Source organism: Syngnathoides biaculeatus, chromosome 20, assembly GCF_019802595.1.
Source record: "Syngnathoides biaculeatus isolate LvHL_M chromosome 20, ASM1980259v1, whole genome shotgun sequence".
Taxonomy (NCBI): Eukaryota; Metazoa; Chordata; class Actinopteri; order Syngnathiformes; family Syngnathidae; genus Syngnathoides; species Syngnathoides biaculeatus.
This window is the reverse complement of record NC_084659.1, coordinates 5,235,991-5,256,058: the sequence shown is the minus strand read 5'-3', so window position 1 is coordinate 5,256,058 and position 20,068 is coordinate 5,235,991. Positions and strand designations below refer to the sequence as shown.

The 20,068-nt window shown below is 55.9% G+C and overlaps 1 protein-coding gene across 1 annotated transcript; it reads left to right on the top strand.

The window, feature by feature from the left end:
• The first annotated feature begins 2,234 nt into the window (after nt 1-2,234).
• Nucleotides 2,235-19,994, top strand: LOC133493950 (thyrotropin-releasing hormone-degrading ectoenzyme-like). Its single transcript, XM_061807955.1, has 19 exons — nt 2,235-2,669; nt 3,579-3,796; nt 5,719-5,989; nt 7,457-7,583; nt 10,462-10,616; nt 11,678-11,791; nt 13,727-13,864; nt 14,122-14,187; nt 14,364-14,429; nt 14,665-14,843; nt 15,482-15,570; nt 15,875-16,008; nt 16,071-16,126; nt 16,817-17,137; nt 17,495-17,602; nt 17,751-17,918; nt 17,986-18,126; nt 18,211-18,292; nt 18,371-19,994. The coding sequence occupies exons 1-19, from the start codon at nt 2,235-2,237 to the stop codon at nt 18,521-18,523; spliced, it is 3,021 nt and encodes a 1,006-aa protein (XP_061663939.1). The 3' UTR covers nt 18,524-19,994.
• The last annotated feature ends 74 nt before the right edge of the window (nt 19,995-20,068 follow it).

The window sequence follows — 20,068 nt, the reverse complement described above, 5'->3', positions numbered from 1 at the left end:
GTTTGTTTTGTTGTGATGCAGCAGAAGGATTGTTTCGAAGCCGCGTTGAGCGGTTATCTGGCAGCCACTCCAGCTTGGAGTCGCCGTTGAGCTTAGCTTTTGAGCTCATGAGCTTTGGCGAGGCCGGCGTACTCGCACACGCACCAATTCAGATGATTTCATGCTCGCACACAAACTGAACGTACTGGCTCATTGTTTGTTGTTGTCATTGACTGCTTCCGGTACACTCACGTCAACACCTCTAGCTTAGCCTAACCTAGCGCCGTCGGGCTCGTGGAAAAGCTCGGATGAAAATGAAGGAGACCTTAGTGGAGCGCTAGCTGCTAATCACGCCGCTTGAGCTTTTTATCGAGCAAAACAAAGAAGAAGAAGCAATTTCCCGCGCAAAAGTCCAACATGCGAGAACTTCAACATCTTCACTTGTGCTACTTCCAGTTGTGCTTCCTGTCGTCTCTCCAGGGCCACCGTCTGTAATCCGTCCGTCGTGGCCGGCCTGAGCGCTGTTTTGTCAATTTTGCCCAGCCTCTTCTGTCACATAGAACACCAGACACCTTTCGCCAACTCTTCCACCCCGCTTGGACCCGTTTCTTCACTTCCTCAGCACCCTCATTATTGCTCTGTACTGTTGTATTTGAAGTCATCCACCCTCGCCATCTCTTCTCCCCGGTGCTTCACTCGCCCTCCATTCAGCCACATATTCTGTTTGACTTTGGCTAATCTTCATTTGTCTCCTCCATCTTTGTAACTGTTCCTCCGCCTGTCGCCTGCTTTCACCGCAGATGACAACCTCATCTGCGAACAACACGGTCCAAGGGGATTCCGGCCTAACCCGACTCTTCGGCACTTCGTTCAGCAGGTCAGTGACTCGCGAACAAAGTGCAAGTTGTTCTCCTGCACTGATGAGAATTCCATGAAATTGCAAAATGCTTGGTGCGAACAGGTTGGATCGGGTTAGCGATGAGCTCATTAGAGGGAGGGACGGCCAAAGTTGGATGTTTTGGAGACTTTGGCGGTTTGGAGAGCCTGAGGATGGAGCTGCCGGGCAAATGACAATGCGGCGATTGACAGGTCGGAAAGGTCCATTGGAGAAGCAATGGAAACATTCCCCTTTGCCACAGGCGTACTGGCCCACTCTTTGGCGCACACTTCATCACAAAGAGAGTCCCTCTTTGTCATTGGCTCACACCAACGCGCCGACTCAGACGCAGAAAGTCGTGCACGCGCCCATGGACGAAAAGCGCAAGCGTGGCCCCCCCGGGAGCGGGCCCAGGTGCATCGCCGCATTTCGCCGGCGTCGGACGCCGTCCGCATCCCCGAGGAAGACTTTTGGCGGTTTCCGCTTTGGCAGCGTTGCAAGCCCGCCACGAGTCAGCCGAGTTGTCGGAAGCCGTTTGCGTGTGAGTCGCTTCGTTCCCGGGGCTCACGACTTCCTCGGTGAGTTCCGATCGGACGCCCCCCCCCGTAACGCGACTAAACAGGTGCGCTTCAGTGTGACGTCGCTCCCGCGTTTCCTTTAGCTGAGCGTTGAAAAGCTCCAAATGAAAATGCTTTGGAGCAAGTCCACATCAATCATGCTCGCTCGCGCGCGCGGGGCGGGCTCAGCGCGCACGCGCCGCGCCGCCTCCTCTTCCTTCTCGTCTCGCAGCAGCTCGGCGCTCTGACAGAAGGCGGCCGTCCGTCAGTCCGCGCGGCCACGTCACGCCGCACGTGGGATCCTTCGACTTTGTGGCGTACGGGAAGGACTCGTCGGTTCCGAGCGAAGCTTCCTGCGTGACGCTCGATTTGTCTCGTTTTCTTTTTCAATGACCCTGGAACAGGACTCGAGTGGAAGCAAGCCATCGGAAAAGCAAAGAAGCTCAGCCGCTTCCCGCGGACTTCGCGATCGTCAATTAGCGGACGGTGCGCGTCGGGGCTGGACAGAAGCGTTTTGGGGGGATTCTCGCCACGCTCCAGCAGTTGCGTAACCGACCTTCTTCCTTTCGTGCCAGAGTTTCTCCGTAATGAGGATCACGTGTCAAGGTCTGATTTGTCGGTGCGCCGCCGGTTCTCGTGCGTTTTGGAGGCTCGTTTGCGTACCCGTGTCGGTTGGCGCTTAACCACTTCGAAAGACTCGACGCTTGCTCACAAGTCTTCCTGCCGTTCCTGCTCTGAGGGCGTTTGCGATCGGCTCCAATGTGATCGAGCCCCCTCCGATCGCGGCAGAGTTCAAAGTTGACGTCGGGCGCGGGGGCGTCATGCGCGACGGGCGCGAGCGGTGGGCGGCGGCCGTGCCCGGCGGGCGGCCGCGGGCGGGCGGCGAGCGCGCGGCCGGCGTCCGCAGGAGTCTGGTCCTGGCCTTGGCGCTGGCCGTCCCGACGCTCATCGCGGTGACCGCGGCGGCCGTGGCGCTGGGGGTCCGCTTCGAGGAGTGCGCGGGCCCCGAGGAGGGCGCGGCGGCGGCGGCGACGAGGGGGCCGGGCCGTCGCGGACGCCAGCGGGCGGAGGAGGAGGAGGCGGCGGCGGCGCGGCCGTGGCGGGAGAGCCGGCTGCCGGGCTCGCTCCGGCCGCGGCACTACGACCTCCGCGTGGATGTCGGCATGGACAACTTCACCTTCGCCGGCGATGTCAGCATCCAGGTGGAGTGCGTCAACGCCACCAGATTCGTCGTGCTCCACGCGCACGCGCTCCAGGTACGCACGCGCCACACTTGACACCCGAGCGCCTCCGAGGCCCGTGGACGTGACCCGGGTTTCCTGCCCGACTTTCCCGTTGGACGCCTTGCGCTTCGAGTGCCGCGAGATGGCTTCCTTTTTGGTCACACGGTTGACTCTCGACGAGCGGCGGCCATTGCGTTAGCGCAGGCCCGCCCGCTTCCGTGCGTGCGCAGGTTTATTTTGGTCGTTTGCTTGTTGCGCCTCATTTAGTGTTTAAGGTTCATTAGCTCGCCGTTGATGTTTGCGCGCCTGCGGCCGGGCTCACGTTAGGCTAACGCGGCAGACGCTTCCCGCCGGGCCCCTCGGACGACAAGGCGCCGGCGGTGGTCGTCAACAGGATTCTGATCTTAAAAAGATGAGCGTCCCCAGCGAAGGCACGAGTCCCAAGGGAATCCTAATTCTGAGACGGTTCTAGTTGAAGTCAGGGTTCCCGTCTGGAGGTGAGCTTTGACTCGTCCCCAGAAAGTGTTCCGGTCCTGAGAGGTTGTCGTTCCAAGAAAGGGCTTGAGGACCCAGAGAAGGTCGTTGTCCCAATGGATGTTCCCATCTTCAAGAGAGGTTTGAGTCCCGAGAGGTTATCGTTCCAAGAGCAGACTTGAGATGTGAAGGAAGGAAGGAGCGCCGACAGAAGGTCCGAGTTCATGTGCGAAGGTCCTGGTCTCGGGAAAGCAAGTCCAGACAGAGAACGAGAGATTCCGGTGTCGAGAGAAGGATCGAGACCGCGCGACCTTGTCTCCTGGTCACGTTGTGGTCCGCAGAGGAGATTTGAGTCTTGGGAGAGGTTTGCCGTCCCGGGTTCAGGTTGCCGACCGTGAAAACCAGGACACCGAGAACCCGGCCAGAAGTTCTGATCCGCGACGTCCATTTGCCCTTTTTCCACCGCAGGTGTCGAGCGTGTCGGTGACGGCCGACGGGCCGGGGGGCGGAGCCGTCCGCGTCCAGCGCCGCTTCCTGTTCCCGGCCAATCAGATGCTGGTGGCCGTCCTGCACCGAGAGCTCAAAGCTTCCCGGACGTATCGCGTCAACGTCTCCTTCCACGCCGCCATCCAGGACGAGCTGCTGGGCTTCTTCAGGAGCTCGTACACGCTGGACGGGGAGAGGCGGTACGTGAACGCCGGGACGCAATTCGCGCCCTCAAACGACCCCCCCGGAAAAAGCTCCGACTTCGCGTTGGTGCGTGCTGCAAAAAACGTTTTTCTTGCTTGTCACCTGCGACATCCCACAAAAGCATCTTCCTCCCTTCCTTCCTTCCTTCCTTCCTTCCCTCCCTCCCTCCCCCCTCCCTCCCTCCCTCCCTCCCTCCTTCCTTCCTTCCTTCCTCCTTCCTCCTTCCCCCCTCATGTCATGCTCCTTCCTCCCTCCCTCCCTCCCTCCCTCCTTCCTTCCTTCCTTCCCTCCCTCATGTCATGCATCCTTCCTCCCTCCCTCCCTCCCTCCCTCCCTTCCTTCCTTCCTTCCCTCCCCCTCATTCATGCATCCTTCTCCTCCCTCCCTCCCTCCCTCCTTCCTTCCTTCCCTCCCTCATGTCATTCCTCCTTCCTCCCTCCCTCCCTCCCTTCCTTCCTTCCCTCCCTCATGTCATGCATCCTTCTTCCTTCCTTCCTCCCTCCCTCCCTCCCTCCCCTCTTCCTTCCTTCCTTTCTTCTGTTTTCCTTTGCCTCATTTCATTCCTTCCCCAAACAAGTCCCTTTATCGAGTGGCAGTTCCTCCTTTTTTAGCCACCGCGTATTTATCGGATAGTGTGGCGGAGTCCCGAGTACCGGGGTTCGAATCCCAGCCCCTCGCCTTCGGCTTTCCTCCTCCCGTCCCTGAAACACGCGCGCTTCCAAAATGGCTAATGGGTGTTTGTTTCTGCGTGCCCTGCGATTGGCTGACGAGCGGGGCCACGCCTCCTGCCCGAAGTTAGCCGGGATACGCTCTGATGCTCCTGCGAGCCTTGTGAGGATAAGCGCAACAGAAAAAAATGGATGGACGTGTGTGTGTGTGTGCTGAACGGCAGACTGCGCGTGACCTTTGACATTTGCGTTCCCTCCTTCGCCACCCGCTTTTACACATCAGTCGTGCCCGAACACGCTCGTCACGCGTTTCAAAGGCGACGCCCGGCCCAAAATGTTAGCATGACGTCGCCGCGCACGTTCGTCTGAAGGGTTGGCAGGATGCCGCCATGCTGAGTTTTTCTTTCCTTTTTTTGTGCGCGTTTTTGCGCCCAGAGTCATGACTCGGCGCCTTCGTCCGTCCGCTTGCTTTGTAATTCAACGGGGTGAGCAAAACCGCCGAGTCATGATCTTGGGTGGCCGTGTGCACGAGTACTTCCTGTTGGATCTTGGCCAATTAAAGGAAATAAATACATCAGCAGATTATACTGCAAACAATTTGACTCTGCATACGAACCTGTTTAAAAAAAAAAAAGTCCTCTCATCATCCTCCAATCAGCACGTGACTCCAATCCTCCAAACAAAAACCGGATCGATCAGAGATTTTTTTTTTATTTTTTTTTTCCCCCCCCTTAAGGTGTGACTTGTGACATTTGGAAAAATGTTGGACTCATTTAAGAATGTTGAATAAAAACATGAATCGTGACTTAATCCTGCAGGCATCTGATTTGGGAAATTATTCCTCTTTGAACTCATGAAATAAACAACACAGTTTCACAAATGAAATTGTGCAATCCCCCCAAAAAATGAAAACATGATTGACATGTTAGAAATGTGCCTCAAGTAATCCCATACAGTGGGGGGGAAGGGGATCATAATCCCATGCATGTGACTCATTATTTTGTAGAAAAAAAAAAAAAATAAAAACCTCTTCATCATCCAGCCATCAATTATTTTTGCAATTATCCTGCAGACCAAGTGTAACTCCTCAAATAATGCTTCAAGCGGTCCAGGATAAAACAGCGTTTGATTTTTTTTTTTTTTTTTTTCCAGATGACGCTGCAAACACAAATGTCAAAAAAAAAAAGCAGATGATTTTGAAGTGATCCTGCAAAATGTCGCTGATGCCGTTGTGGCCCCTCGCCCTACAGCTACCTGGCGGTGACCCAGTTCAGCCCGACGCACGCCCGCAAGGCCTTCCCGTGCTTCGACGAGCCGGCGTACAAGGCCACCTTCTCGCTGAGCCTGCGCCACGACCCGCAGTACACGTCTCTGGCCAACATGCCGACGGAGAGCGTCGCCGACGGCGACGGCTGGATCACCCGCCGCTTCGCCCGCACGCCTCGCATGTCCACGTACTACCTGGCCTGGGCCGTGTGCAACTTCACGTCCAGAGAAACGCGCAGCGACGGCGGCGTGGCGGTAAGTGGCGCCGGGGGCCCGCTCGCCTTTTGCGGGGCGGAATGGCCCCGCCCCTCCTCCCCCGATTCTGATGTCCCGTGTCTGCCCGCGATCCCGTCGTCTCCCTGTTTGTTGTTCTGTCGGACCGCACCGGTTCCGGCGGTGTCGCGTCATCCGTCCGGTCGTATCTCGCCACGTCCCGTGCGAACGCGTCAGCTACGCTTTGACAATCTGGAGAGACGATGTCATCAAATTCCTCCTCCAGGAAGTGGAAAACGGGTCACTTCCTTCTTTGGCCGGCCCGCACGCAGCTGCGCCGCGTTAGCGCACGGCAACGCGGCGCCAGCTGCGCCGCGTTGCCGACGCTCCGCAGGGCCGCTTTTGTGCCGCTTTGGCTTCTTTTGCCACGCAGATGCGATTCCGTTGGACGACGGCCTCGACTTCTGTGATCGGCGTCCATCTTTTGACGCCCTCACGAAAAGGTCAGAAATCCAAATCTGACTTGTTCAAGTCCGCACGTCCTTCTCAAGGAAGCAACGCGCACCGGTGTGCCCGCGCCAACGCCAAATGTTCCCCGCGGCGGCGACCTCATCTGAACGTGCGTGCGTGACTTTGACGCTATCGCTAGCCTTCGCGTGACGCTCGGTGACCTTTGCGCGTCCGCTCGCGGTGACTCCTCTCCTGGTCGCCACGCCGGCCGGAGCGTCCTTGGCATCGCCACGGCGACGGCGTCACGCCAGAGCACCGAGATCCCGCGCACGCCTCCATCTTTGACTTTTGACTCGGATCGCGACCTCGAGTTTTTCACGGCCAAAGTCAAGCACGATGCGGAACTCTTGCTAGCGCGTTTCGGGAAACTGAGCAGCCGTTTGCTTTGGGAGCTCAAATTCGCCGCTTGCTAACTTTCGTGCGCCCGTCCTTGTTTTGACCGCCTGCGACGTTACAGTGGGGTCAGGTGACGTCATCCCGCCCTCCAACCTGATTTGGCAGGTACGCCGAGTGAAGATTCGCCATTTTTGCGTAATTTTTTGCCAAATGGAAGGGAAAAGATTCCGAGGTTATCGGATGATCCCATTTTGAGAAAGTCATTTGTCCCGCGGTTGTCACGGTGACAAAAGATGGATTCCAGCCATTGTCGTGCACGTTTGAATCTGAGGGCTCGTGTGATCGGATCAATTTCTCTCCCAAGGGTTTCGACCGCGTGCGCCCTCGAGCGGAACGTCGATAACAAACAAAGGGACGTGGACGTGCGTATGCGTTGTTGCCGTTGACGACAGTCCTGCTTCCGTTGACGACAAGATTTGATGCCATCAAACGCTTTGCGTCAGCCATTGTGAGCACAAAGTACGAATTTGGATGAAAAGCTGACATCAAGTGGCGACCGGTCCAAGGCGTAAAAGCGCCTCTCGCTCGAGAGACGTGTGCGGTTGCTGTTTTTCATTGCTTCTATTCGTAGATTTGTTTTGTTTTGTTTGGCCCCACCCACAGATCCGTTTATTTGCGCGGCCCGACGCCATCGCCAGCGGTGCCGGCGACTACTCGCTTCACATCACCAAAAGGCTTCTGGGCTTCTACCAGGACTTCTTCCAGGTCCAGTACTCGCTGCCCAAACTGGGTAAGCGCACTTGACTTCCTTCCCGTCTCTTCACGCATTTGTGACTGACACGCGCGTCATATCCAGCAATTGTTTTTCATTCATTTGCGGGCGTTTCAGTTGCGACAGCTGCATCGTGATCTTTTTTTGAGCGCACTTGACAACATTCTTTCATTTTTGTCAAATCTGGAAATGCCTTTTCAATCCCGTCGTGGCGCCCGAAACGGAACATCGGGGCCACGCGGGTCTGTCGTTAGCCGAGTTTCGTCTCATCCGCGTTTTGACGGCTCGCAGATGTTCGCCGACGCGTCCGAATTGGGCCCCGGAGGTCCCCGGCCGCCGGGCGCCATCTGCCGTCATTCGGGCGGCGCCGGTCCCCCGAGTGCCGCCGAGGCTCTAATAAAAAAGTCCTCAAAATAAAGCTGGCCGTTTTTATCGCGGTCACGTGAAAAGGAAATGGTTATTTTTTTATTTTTTTTTTTCCCACAATTTAAGAGCTGCTGGGGGCTTCTGAGCTAGTCGTGGCCCAAGTGGGCCAAAGTTCAGCAGTGCGAGTTTGACAGGCCATCCGTTGGCTCGTTTTTGCCGTTTCAAAGTCTTTTTCTCTTTTTAGAAATGTACTGCACATTTGCGCGAAGGTCCGGTCAGGTGTACGCCCCCCACCCCCACTCGCTCGTGGTGCTCGCCACTCGGGTGACGGTCGCACGACTCGCGGCGCGGATCCACGGATCGCGTGACTTCCGGCATTTCCCCGCCCCGGACGCCCGCGGAGATGCGCCGCTTTGGTGCGGCGGACGTTGCGGGGGCAATTTGAAAAGTTTCCAGCGTTAGAGGAAGAAAACGGCAGCGGGAGCGATTGCGCCTGAGCGCCGACGTTGAGGCTCAGGTGATGGTCCCTGCTGCGCGTGTGGACTGATGCGTTCCGCGGAGTCGGGCCTCCATCTGGGATCCGCCTCGGGGCTCGCGCACGCCGGCTTTTGCCGTCTTTGTCTGACAACAGATGGACTGGAGCGAAGCGCGCACGCTCCTGCGAGAGCTTGAGGCCAGTCAGCTGTCCGCATGCTGCTCTCAAATGGCAACGAGTCCGCTCGACTTTGGGAGAAGTTACACAAGCGCCTCGCTTGCGCTGCTCTCCCGAATATTTCGAGCCTCGCCCGGCAAAGTTGACCTTTTCTCGGAAGCGACCCGGCGTGACGCGAGCCCGCCGAATGTCCCGAATTCTGCCATCGGGTGACCGATGAACCGTCGTGGTGACGTGTGACGGTTACCGTAGAGACCATCCCGACGCATCTCTGCTGCCCGCGGCGGTCGTCGCGATACCCGTCGCGAGATTGCGGAAATCGCCGACTTGGGAGCGGTTACCGTGGCAACGGAGACGGGTGTCGCCGTTACTGAAGGAACCGCCGCCGTCCCGCGGGCGGCTGTTACCACGGAAACGTCTCCCTCACCCTTTGCGACGACCCGGCAAAGTTCCGTAACTTTTCGGCTCGTTAAGCGGCCAAATGAGAGCGTGTGCGCCGACGAAATTAGGACGCGTCAAAAGCGCTTCCTTGTGTGACGTCCGGCTGGTTCTTATTATTCATGTCAGCTTCGCCAGTCCAGAAGCTCTCAAAGAGCTTTTCTGCTCACACTTGATCGGATCCGATTTGGTTAGCGCTGCAGCTTTCCTATTTGGGGGGGGGGGGGGGGCAACGCGTCCACGTCCGCGCTAACTTTGTTTGCTTGTGTGCGTCTGGACAGTCGTCACGGGAACGGCAGATGTTTGTGAGCTGGGAAAAAAAGCAGGAAGTCATCAGCGCCCACGACGGAGACCAAAAAAAAAAAAGCTGAGCTGAAGGAAGACGAAATAAAAGCAAAGTGCTGAGTGCGGTCCGTCCGCTCGCTACGCGCTACGAGCTAATGAGCGCCGCCACGCGATGCACGCCGGGAGCTCGGTGTCAGCGCTTGACGAGATGAGGACTAATTGCGACCCTCTTAACGGACTTTCTTGAGTCACGCGCCGAGACGCGACCGCTTCGGAGCCTCCGGCCGGCGTGTGCGCGACGAGCTCCTGAGGGTCCTGCGCCACCCGCCCGCATGAGCGCCGTAATCGACCATTTGCACGCACGACAACTCGAATCGTTGTGCGCACCGCAAGGAAAGTCGCGTCCGCACGTGTCAATCCAAAAATTGCGTGCCTTTGGATCGTGCATGTGGTCGTGTGCGGTTGTGTGACTCTCACCGAGTGCGCGTGTTCGTCCCGAATGTGTGCTTGCATGTGTAAGTACGCGTGTGTGGTTGTTTGTGTTTGCGTGGTCGTGCGTCAAGAGGAACGAGCATCGGCGTCCGGCCGTGATGAGAACGGGGGGGGGGGGGGGGGTGACGAGGCCTGATGAAAGGAGGTCAGACGTGACCCGGATGACGTCCCAAATGTGAGGAGGAAGAAAATCAGCAGTTGAGCGGGGGGGGGGGGGGTGCGCACTATTTAAAGCATCAGGACATCTTCGGTGGGGCCTCGGGCGCAATTCAGGTGAAGCCCCCCCCCCCCCCCCCCACCCCCGACCCAGCAGCCGCACTCCATCTCTGGTTGGCGCGCCGGCTTCGCTTTCAATGTGTTATTTCTATTAATGTCTCAATTGCATATTCCAAATTAAAGCTCATTTGCATCTTCGCCTCAATCGAGCTAACTCCGTTAAGGCGAAGAGCGAATAGCGTCTGGCGATTGGCCGCTGCTTTTGCACGTCTGTTGCCACGCGACCTTGCACTCGCCTGTTTGTTTTTTGTCGCTCGACGGCAGCGACCAACGGACGACTCGCTGCTGTCTAATGAAGAAGACGAGGCGTTCTCTTGCTCCCCGTCCTCGTTCTCACCGTCTGATAGTTGACTCTTAAAAAGATGACGTGTCTGTTGCGGCCTTCAGACTTGCTGGCGGTGCCCAAGCACCCGTACGCCGCCATGGAGAACTGGGGCCTGAGCGTCTTCGTGGAACAGAAGGTCCTGCTGGACGCCCGAGTGTCGTCGGCGTCCTACCGGATGGAGCTGACCATGGTGGTCGTCCACGAGATCTGCCACCAGGTGAGCCCGCTCAATTGCAGGCAATCAACGTTGTTTTCTCCGATTTCGAGATGGCTTCTGGCGAACGGAGCTCTTCAATTCACCTTCCAGAAGGCACCATGAGCACAAAACCGGCAAATAGGTGACTTTTCACGGACTCCCTGAGGAGAGAATCCAAAAAAATGCCGAAATCTTGGTTTTCGCGATTGATCGGTTCCACAAATTCCGGCTAAAACCAAATGGCCTGGACTCCGAGGCGATATTCCTGCTACTCTCGTGCTGTGCTGCCCCCTGTAGGTGTGGAGTGCGTAGAGCGCGACATACCAGTCGTTCCTTCAAGCAAATGAATCGTTGCATGATGTTAATTTTGTAGCCAGACTTACCTTTGCCTTGACGGATCCCCACCCAAACCTTTTCTGACGCATTTTGCCATATTTGAGGTTTGTTGTTGTCGTCGTCGTCGTCGTCGTGGCTTTGCTGTGTGAGTTGCGCCCGCTGTTTGCCAAGCGCTCCTCGTTACGTGTTGGCGGCATCAATATTAACGTGGGCGGCCGCCAGCGCCTTCATCAAAATGTCTTTTGTTGCTGGAGAGGAGGAGGAGGAGGAGGGTGGCGCCGCCTCCACCTTCCTCCTTTCATCTTCCTGCACTCGCCTGCGTAATTCATTCAAATCGGTGTGTTGTCAGGTTGCGCCCACCCACCACATTTGTTTTGCTCAAGGGTGAGGCCAGAGCCGTCTCGCCGTCCTCAAACTTGTTTTTGTTGTTTTTGACGAGCTCAAGTGAGTTCACACGTAATTTGGAAGGTGAACCGTGACAAGATGGCGAACCGCCCGGCGTGTCAATTGTCATCGGATAACGTCCATTTTTGAGATGATGGCGAAGGTTACGTTTCCCGGAACAGGATGTGAAGTCGGTCTCAGCTGATGTGTAGGGCGCCGTAATGTCACATGACGTGTTGCCTGCAACAAATGGCAGGATGTTTAGCAAGCGTTGGCCGCTTTGTCACGTCGTGTCGAGCGCCTCGTCGTCATTGTCTCCGCGCGACGTGCCTCACGTGCTGAGTAACGCGCGTCCTTTTCAGTGGTTCGGCGACCTGGTGACGCCGGTGTGGTGGGAGGACGTGTGGTTGAAGGAAGGCTTCGCTCACTACTTCGAGTACGTCGGCACCGACTTCCTCTTCCCCAAGTGGAACATGGTGAGTGGGCTCCCTTCCCGAAAGCCGCCGTTCTGCGTCGTACGCGTCGAGACGGTCCAGACGACGCTGACGACGGTGCGGACGTTGACTTGCAGTCAAACACTTGCTGTGACCAACCAATCAGAGGACGGAAAAATGCTGATCCGGTCCCGCGCGCATTTGAAATCCTAAGAGGGAAAACTCGCATCCCGTGGTGGAGGTCGCACTTACGCTCGCGTGGCAACGCCAAGTGCCTGAAACCTGATTGGACAAAAATCAATTAACGTCCTCGCACGCATGCAGGCAGGAAGCAAGCGTGGCGGCCAAAAGAAATGCCATAAAATGACCCGAACAGACTAGAACTGAAAAGAATGTCGCCATCTCCGAACGTTGGATCTCAAACAAATCTCCCGGCATTGAAATTGATGCAAATGCAGCCCCCCCCGGTGGAAAACGCCAGCGTACCTGATTTGATATTTTCAGGAAAAATGCTTCAGCTTTTGAAACCACCACCGAGGTCGCCGTCTTGACTTTTTCATAGCTCATGCAAAGTCTGTGTTGGCCGGTTTTTTAGCACTTAGTCCTAATGGGACAAGCCGAGTCTACAGCAAGGCTCATAGTCTCATAGCAAATTGACTATTGTAATGGTCTTCTGAGCAGAGTCCTCATAATTATTCGGGTTCTGAGCTGAACAAATTTCCACCAATTCTAAAGTCACTTTTAGAATCACTTTGCGCTTTGGCTCCCGAATACGCGAAAGAAAACGGTCGCCGACTCGAAACGCAGTCGGGCGTCTCGCGCCAACGCCGGGGCGCAGAAATGCCGGAGCTGCGGCGTTCGCCGCTTATGCGGCCGACAAGGGGAAGGAGCGACATCCGCCCCAAGCGGGAAGGATTTCAAGTCCACGTCCACTTAGAAATGATATTTCTTGCATTCTTGCCTGTCTTTTACTTTTTTCTGTTCATTTTTTTGTTATTTTTAAATGCCTTTTTTTTTTTTTTTTTTAAATCACGGATTGCACATTGAGTTATTTTGTGTCGACACGATAGAAAAAAAAAAAAAATCTCCTTTGCTTTGTCCTTCCAACGCAAAGAAACGAGCGCGAGTTGGTGGCGGCGGGATGTTTTTCATTTCCTTTGAACTAAATCAATCATATCAAAAGAAGGAATAGCTGCCGCTCCGCGTTTGTGAAGGTCAAAGAGGATGACCGACAGTTATTTTGCCGCCGCTCCGGGAAATAGTCTGCTCCCTCCATCTGCGGATGCGAGCGCACGTGACGAGCCATCTGCCGCGCTCTCCTCGCTGCTCAATTAGCGTCCGGGCTAATTAGCGTTCTTTGCCATCAAGCGCTCTCATCCAAACACGGCGTACGGCTAACGACGGCTAATTCCAACTAATGGCCACACGTGTTCTGGGAGGCCGCGTCCAGGCATTAGTCTCAGCCTGTCAATTGGACTCGAGCGACAGGACGGTAAAGAAATACCGATTTTGGAATTGTCGCATAAAAAAATTCAAGCGCAGCATGAAAACGTTTCCCTTTGACATCATCACCGTGGGGTGAGTAAATCTCAGCACGGCTTGAATTAGTTGAATCCCATCTGGAGCTTTTAATGTGAAAAGTTGCCCTTCACGAAGTTAATCAGCAGCAAAAGGCCTCCAAAAGTCAAATAGTAGCAAAGCGGCCGATTAAGTGCGACATTCATTGGAAGGAAATTGCTCCCGTAAGCGCTAATTAGGCGAGGCCGCGCGACCCCAGGATTTAGCCTGATTTGCCGGAGATGGACGGCGCTCGCTCCTTAAAGATCAGCGGCTTCGTCCTCAAAGGGGAAGGAAGGAAGGAAGGAAGGAAGGAAGGAAGGAAGTGGACACAGACAAAAGACCCAAAAAAAAAAAAAAAAAAAAAATGCGCTTGTCGTGAGGACTTGGTTGTGACGGGCGGACTTTGGGCCTTTGCAGGAGAAGCAACGATTCCTGACGGACGTCCTCCACGAGGTGATGCTGCTGGACGGCCTGAGCTCCTCTCACGCCATCTCGCAGGAGGTGCGGGACGCCGCCGACATTCATCGCGTTTTCGACTGGATCGCCTACAAAAAAGTACGCACAAGCAATTTTCTCGTCTTGTCATTTGATGTATTATTTTGCCCCGAACATGTCAAAGGGGTCCTAACATCGAACCCTGTGGGACTCCTTTTTCTAAGGCGATCAGGTCACATGTTAGGGTTGTCACTTGTTTGTCTCCAATGTACGTCGCTTTTGCCCGAGGTTTACGTCTCTTGGGACGTCAAAACGGGCGGACGGACGGACAATTTGGGTCGGTGTGTTCTGAATGTGCGGGTTTGTGTGTCGCGCAGGGGGCGGCGCTGATTCGGATGCTGGCCAACGTGATGGGACAGAGAGTCTTCCGGAAAGGACTCAACGTAAGTAAGGGTTTGAAGGGGAAGCGGGTCTGGGATCTCGGTTGACGTTTTTTGCGTGAATGTATCGCTGCGGCTGTTTTTCCCGCTTCGCGACGGCTCCAACGTTTGTCGTTTGCGGTCACATCTCGCGGTTGTTTTCCCTGCGGGGTTCTTGCTGGTATTTCTTTTGCGCGCAGGCTTATCTGCTGAGCCACATGTACGGCAACGCGGCGCGCGACGACCTGTGGAGGAAACTGTCTGAGGTACGAGGCCGAGCGGCGCTCGCCTTCATTTAGCGAAGCGGCTCCGACCGAGCTTCTCGGTGCGGACCGGATGAGATGGGGCATCTTGTCGCCGTGGGCAACACGACCGCCGGAGTTTTCCCCACGCTCGCAGACTTGACTTTAACTCGGGCACTTCCGCCGACCGGACGTCGGACGACGAGCTGGTCAATGTCCGAGACGCCGGATTTGATTTTGACTTGGGTGTTGTGGGCAGGCCATGCGGTCAGAGGGGCGGGACGTCGACGTCGGCGCCGTGATGGACGGGTGGACGCTACAAATGGGCTACCCCGTCGTCACCGTCAGCAAGAGCCGATCGGAGCGCCCGGCTACGCGTTACGTCACGGTCAGCCAGGAGCGCTTCCTGTACGGCCAGGGCGGGAGGGGCAACAGCAGGTGAGTCGACCGATCGGACGAGAGCGCCCCGAGGTCGCGTTCCGTCGGCTGGCGACGCGTCGTGCGGTCAGCTGGGCTTCAACGTGCCGCCTCGGGGGGCGTCTTCCAGCGGTCTCGCGTTGCCGTCATTCATATTTGATTGGCATCTTTTATTCACGCCTGCGCTCCTTTGCTTCGGCCTTTTTTCAAGTCGTCCATCTCGCACTTTTGCGCCGGATTCGGATGCAAATGCTGGAATTGCCCCGAGTAGTCATCATCCTTGGACTTGAAAAGAATCAAGTGTTGATGGTGCAGGAATAAAACTGCATCGCGGCTGAGGTCGGGTGTACAGAGCTCACTCTTTATCGGTGGGAAAGTTTGGTGGTCCTGCACCGAATGCTCCGCAGCCTCCCGCCGAGATGCGCGTCTAAAAAGCCACTGTGACTTTTTCTGTCATGTCGCGACGTGTTGCAGTGCCTGTCACGTGATGAAGTTGCAGAAAGAGACGAAAACGCGAGGGGCTCCAATCGATACTTCATCTCGTGTTGACGTTGTGACTGACGCGCGCCGGAACGTCCACTTTGTGTGAACGTGTTTAGGATCGAATCCGAACTGGAAGGTTGACGTGACATCTCGCCTTGATGTATGTGTGTCGGTAGTTTACGGTGGCAGGTGCCCTTGACGGTTGCCATGGGAAACGGGTCCCGGGTGTGCTCCGAGACGCTCATCTGGATCCACAACAAGACCGGTACTTTCCTACAAACACGTGATCGCATTTGTACAAGACCGGAAATAATACATAATATTTGTCCAAAGATTCCAGCCAGACTTTATATATATATATATATATATATATATATATATATATATATATATATTTTTTTTTTTTTGTTGATGTTGTCATGAAATTGTAGTCGCGCTTCCTCCCGTGGCGTGCGCAGGAAGTCAACAAAACAGTTTGCTGGCTTTTGGTCACATGCGGATTGGATGTCGCAAATGTCCGCAGACAGAAAGTCTTTGAGCGTTTGATTGGATCTCGACTTGCGTCCCAGAAACTCACCGGGTGGGCGAGATGGACGACGGGACCTGGTTGCTCGGCAACGTCAACCAGACGGGATACTTCCGCGTCAACTACGACCTCCAAAACTGGAACTTGCTGATTCGGCAGCTGCGCGCCGACCCTCAGGTACCGCCGCGTGGCGTCTGTGACCTTGGGACGTCGCGTGACTGTGTGACCTCGTCACGCAGGTCATCTCCGTCGGCAACCGTGCGGGACTCATTGATGACGCCTTCAACCTTGCCAGGTGAGCGCGCACTCGCGGCGTGGACGCGTGTGGCTTTTCTCCGGGCGCTCCGGTTTCCTCCCGCTTCCCAAAAACGTATTCATTGGATCCTCTACGCCAATGGTTGTTTGTTTCTATGTGCCCTGCGTTTGTCTGGCGACCAGTTCTGGGTGCACCCCGCCCGCCTCCTTCCCAAAGATAGTTGGGATACCTCGTGAGGATAAGCAGCTCAGAAAATGCAAGGATATACACACGCGCGCGCACAATCTGTGGTCCACCGAGCCTTGCTAACGGCCGCACAATCAAGTGCGCGCTAACAAGCTCGTCGTTGCACAATCGCGACGCGCGTCGGTTGCCGTGGCAACCGTTAAGGTCGATTATGATCGCGCGTGTCGGGCCAGGTGCCTGATGGGAATGGAAACCGTGCGCACGATGGAAGCGGGAGGGAGGGAGGGAGGGAGGGAAGTTAAGCGGCCCCCGAAGCGACTGGCCCGGAGGGGGCCCACAGACGTGGCGTCAACTTTCTCTTTGACGTCTTTATCGTGGACACACAGTGAAGACAACGCAGGCACAAAAATGAAAAACAGAACCAAACTTCCAACTAACCCCAAAACAAAACAGCCAATATCCTCATCAAAGGAGGACGTAAGACGCGGGGGGCTCAGCCGCGCCCCCTAGTGGCTGTCTGACAATGCGACGTGCGACCCGCAGGGCGGGTTACCTCCCCCAGGGCGTCCCGCTGCAGCTGATCGGCTACCTGGCCGAGGAGACGGCCTTCCTGCCGTGGCACGCCGCCAGCCGGGCGCTCTACCAGCTCGACAAGCTGCTGGACCGCACCGACGACTACGCGCTCTTCAGCGTAAGCCCGTCGCTCGCGCGCCAGCCCGTCGCCTCCACTTTGTGTCTCTGTGGTCTGTGTTTGTGGCAGGACTACGTGCTGAAACAAGTGGCGTCGCGCTACCATCAGATGGGCTGGCCTAGCAACGCGGCTAACGGCGACGGCGGCGGCCTGCGGGCGTCCGACCAGACTGAGTAAAGCACATTCACCTGTGGCAGGGGTGTCCAACTCATTTTTGTGACGGTGAAACCATAAAAATGTTGAACCGCCTCACCGTTATTTACACGTGAAATGTCGGAAAAAGAAACGACTTCTGTTGTTTAATAACACCAAAATGCTTGTAATATGATGTGGAATTGGCTGCCGATTTGAACAAAAAGTCATGGAAGTTGAAACACGGGATTTGCCTCGGCGGGCCGCATCAAATCACGCGGCAGGCTGGATCTGTCCCCCCGGGCCTCGAGTTTGACACCCGTGACCTATGACACACACACACACACACACGCACGCACGCAGGCGCACGCTCACGCGCACTCTGCCGGTGTGGTCAGGGAGCTGCAGCGCGAGCTAATCATGTTAGCTTGTAGCTTTGGAAAGAAAGAGTGCCACCGGCGGGCCGTTGCCTACATCTCCGACTGGATCTCCAGCAACAAGAACAGGTACCTGCACGTGAATAGTTGGAGTTCTTTGTGCGTGCGTGCGTGCGTGCGTACGTACGTCTCCATTTAAAGTTCCCTTCGCTGATTGGACGGTTAATAACGCAAGAAGCGTGCGCGTGTCCTCCACGCGGCGGCTTTGCACGCACAGGATCCCGCCCAACATCCGCGACGTGATTTACTGCACCGGCGTGAGCCTGATGGACGAGGACGTGTGGGAGTTCATCTGGATGAAGTTCCACTCGTCCGACGCCGTCTCCGAGAAGAAGATCCTGCTGGAGGCGCTCACGTGCTCCGACGACGCCTTCCTGCTCAACAGGTGCGCGCGTGCCGAACGCGATCGGTTCCGCCGGCGGTTGACACGATTCTGCGTTTGCGTCGGTCAGGTTGCTCAACCTGTCGCTGACGTCCGACCTGGTGGCCGAGCAGGACGCCGTCGACGTCGTGGTTCACGTGGGCCGCAACCCGCGAGGCAGGAAGCTGGCGTGGAGGTTCTTCCGCGACAAGTGGGACGTCCTCAACGCGCGGTGGGGTCGGGTCGGATCGGATCGGGCCGGGCCGCGCGCGACCTCGCCGTGGCCGTGTCTAACGTGCGTGTCTCGGTGACGCAGGTACGGCGAGGCGCTCTTCATGAACTCCCGGCTGATCAACGGCGTGACCGAGTTCCTCAACATGGAGGCGGAGCTCTCCGAGGTAACCGCGGCGCGGCGCAGCTGACCTAGCCGCCGTCCACGCGACTCGCTAACCCTTCGCGCCGGCGTTTCCCCGCAGCTGAAGGACTTCATCCAATCCAACGGCGTGGAGGCGGGGCCCGCGTTGGTGCGGGCGCTGGAGGTCGTGGAGGGCAACGTCCGCTGGCACCGCCTCCACCGGCGGCACTTCTACGAATGGTTGCGCGAGGCTCCCGGCCCCTCACGCCGCTAAGCCGACAGCTCCCAACCTCCCAGTGCACGGAACCGGATTCCGACTGGTTCCGACTTCCTGAACGACATATTGCAAGCTGGATGAAATCAGTTCAGACCTGGATTACAGATGGTCAGAACTGGCGATTGGTTTTGGAATATGACCCAGAACGGAACTACTTCAAATGTCAAATGCAGATTAGAACTAACGCTGACGACAAACAGGATTGATCTGGTTTTGGAACTGGATCTGCTCTAATTGAAACTTGATCCAAATTGGTTAAGAAAGGATGACAAAGTAAGCCAAACTTGTTTGGCAATGGATTGAAACAGGATCCAAGTGTGTATATAACGTCAAACTGATTTGAAACTGAATCGCAACCTGGTACAAAAGTGGACATGAAGTGATTGGGCCTTCGTTGGCGTGCCCGCTGGAGGTCTTGGAGCCCCCCCCCCCCCCCCCCAACCACACGTGATTGGCTGCGTCGCCCACCGTTCTCAATCTTCTCACTTTCTGTCCCCGCAAAACAGGAATCAAGAAAAGGTCAGGTCAGCTGGTGGCCAACGGGAAAATTATTATTTATTTGGAGTGTGCTCACAAACTTAGTCAAGCTAAGAAGGGATTGGCAGCCCTTCATAATAAAAGCATGCATTTTGTCTCCCTGACGTGATCCAAGTAAAAGGTCCTTGAAAGCAAACCCCGCCCACCTAGTCTGCCGCAGCCAACGGGCTTCAGATCTGAAGGAGGGGGAAAAAGGAGACGCGACTAAAATGTACCCCAGAACCTCGACGAGCACGCATTGGACTGCAGCGGCAGAACTGGACCGCTTCTGTCGTCAACGCGGAAGAGGTGATCGTGCTCGTTTGCTACCCGGATGGGAAATGGATCGGAATTTGTTTCAAAACTGGAGCCGAACGCATTACCAACTGGGTAGAAGGCAATATCAATTGGCCCAAGCTAGTTTGGAACTGGACCCAAACTAGATCCAGAGCAACAACCGATTCCAAATTGGAAACAGCTGCCTCAAAAGTGAATGGGAACTGATTAGGGACAGAGTCCAAAGTGGCTTTACAAGTGGGTCTGAACTGGTTTGGACTTGAGAACGGGATGGAAACTGGTTCGGAAGTCTGGAACTTGAGTTTGGAAAGCGGCCCCCTAACCGCCACCTGTAGACAGTTTGAGCCATCCACCAGATGGTCTCGTCACTCTCGCATGCGTCCGTCCGCTCGCCTTTGTGTCTGGTCAGCATCGTCGCCGATAGTTTTTGTCAGATCCTTACGACACCTTTCAGGGCTTCCCAGAATAAGAGCGAGCGCACGCAGATGAGTCGAGAATTTGCATCCGTTTCCATTCCAAATGCGAATGAATGAGGAGTTCTTGACGAAAAATGCGAGCTGAAGGGAACAGGAAGTAGTCCATCATTTCCTGGGCCTGCTTCCTGTGCTTTGCTGCCTTCTGATCGGACAACAATAAATGGAACCGCTGACACGTACGTTGCTTCGCTTTCGTTTCTTTCCGAGTTCCAAAGCTACTTGTTCATCCGGAAAGTCTCTGAACGCGGCGTAC

What these genes read in the sequence shown, in the direction of transcription:
- LOC133493950 (XM_061807955.1), top strand. Translation starts at nt 2,235, where the DNA reads ATGCGCGACGGGCGCGAGCGGTGGGCGGCGGCCGTGCCCGGCGGGCGG. An exon ending in GCAGCGACGGCGGCGTGGCG is followed by an intron (nt 5,990 to 7,456) that starts GTAAGTGGCGCC and finishes CCCCACCCACAG; the next exon opens with ATCCGTTTATTTGCGCGGCC. An exon ending in TCCACGAGATCTGCCACCAG is followed by an intron (nt 10,617 to 11,677) that starts GTGAGCCCGCTC and finishes CGTCCTTTTCAG; the next exon opens with TGGTTCGGCGACCTGGTGAC.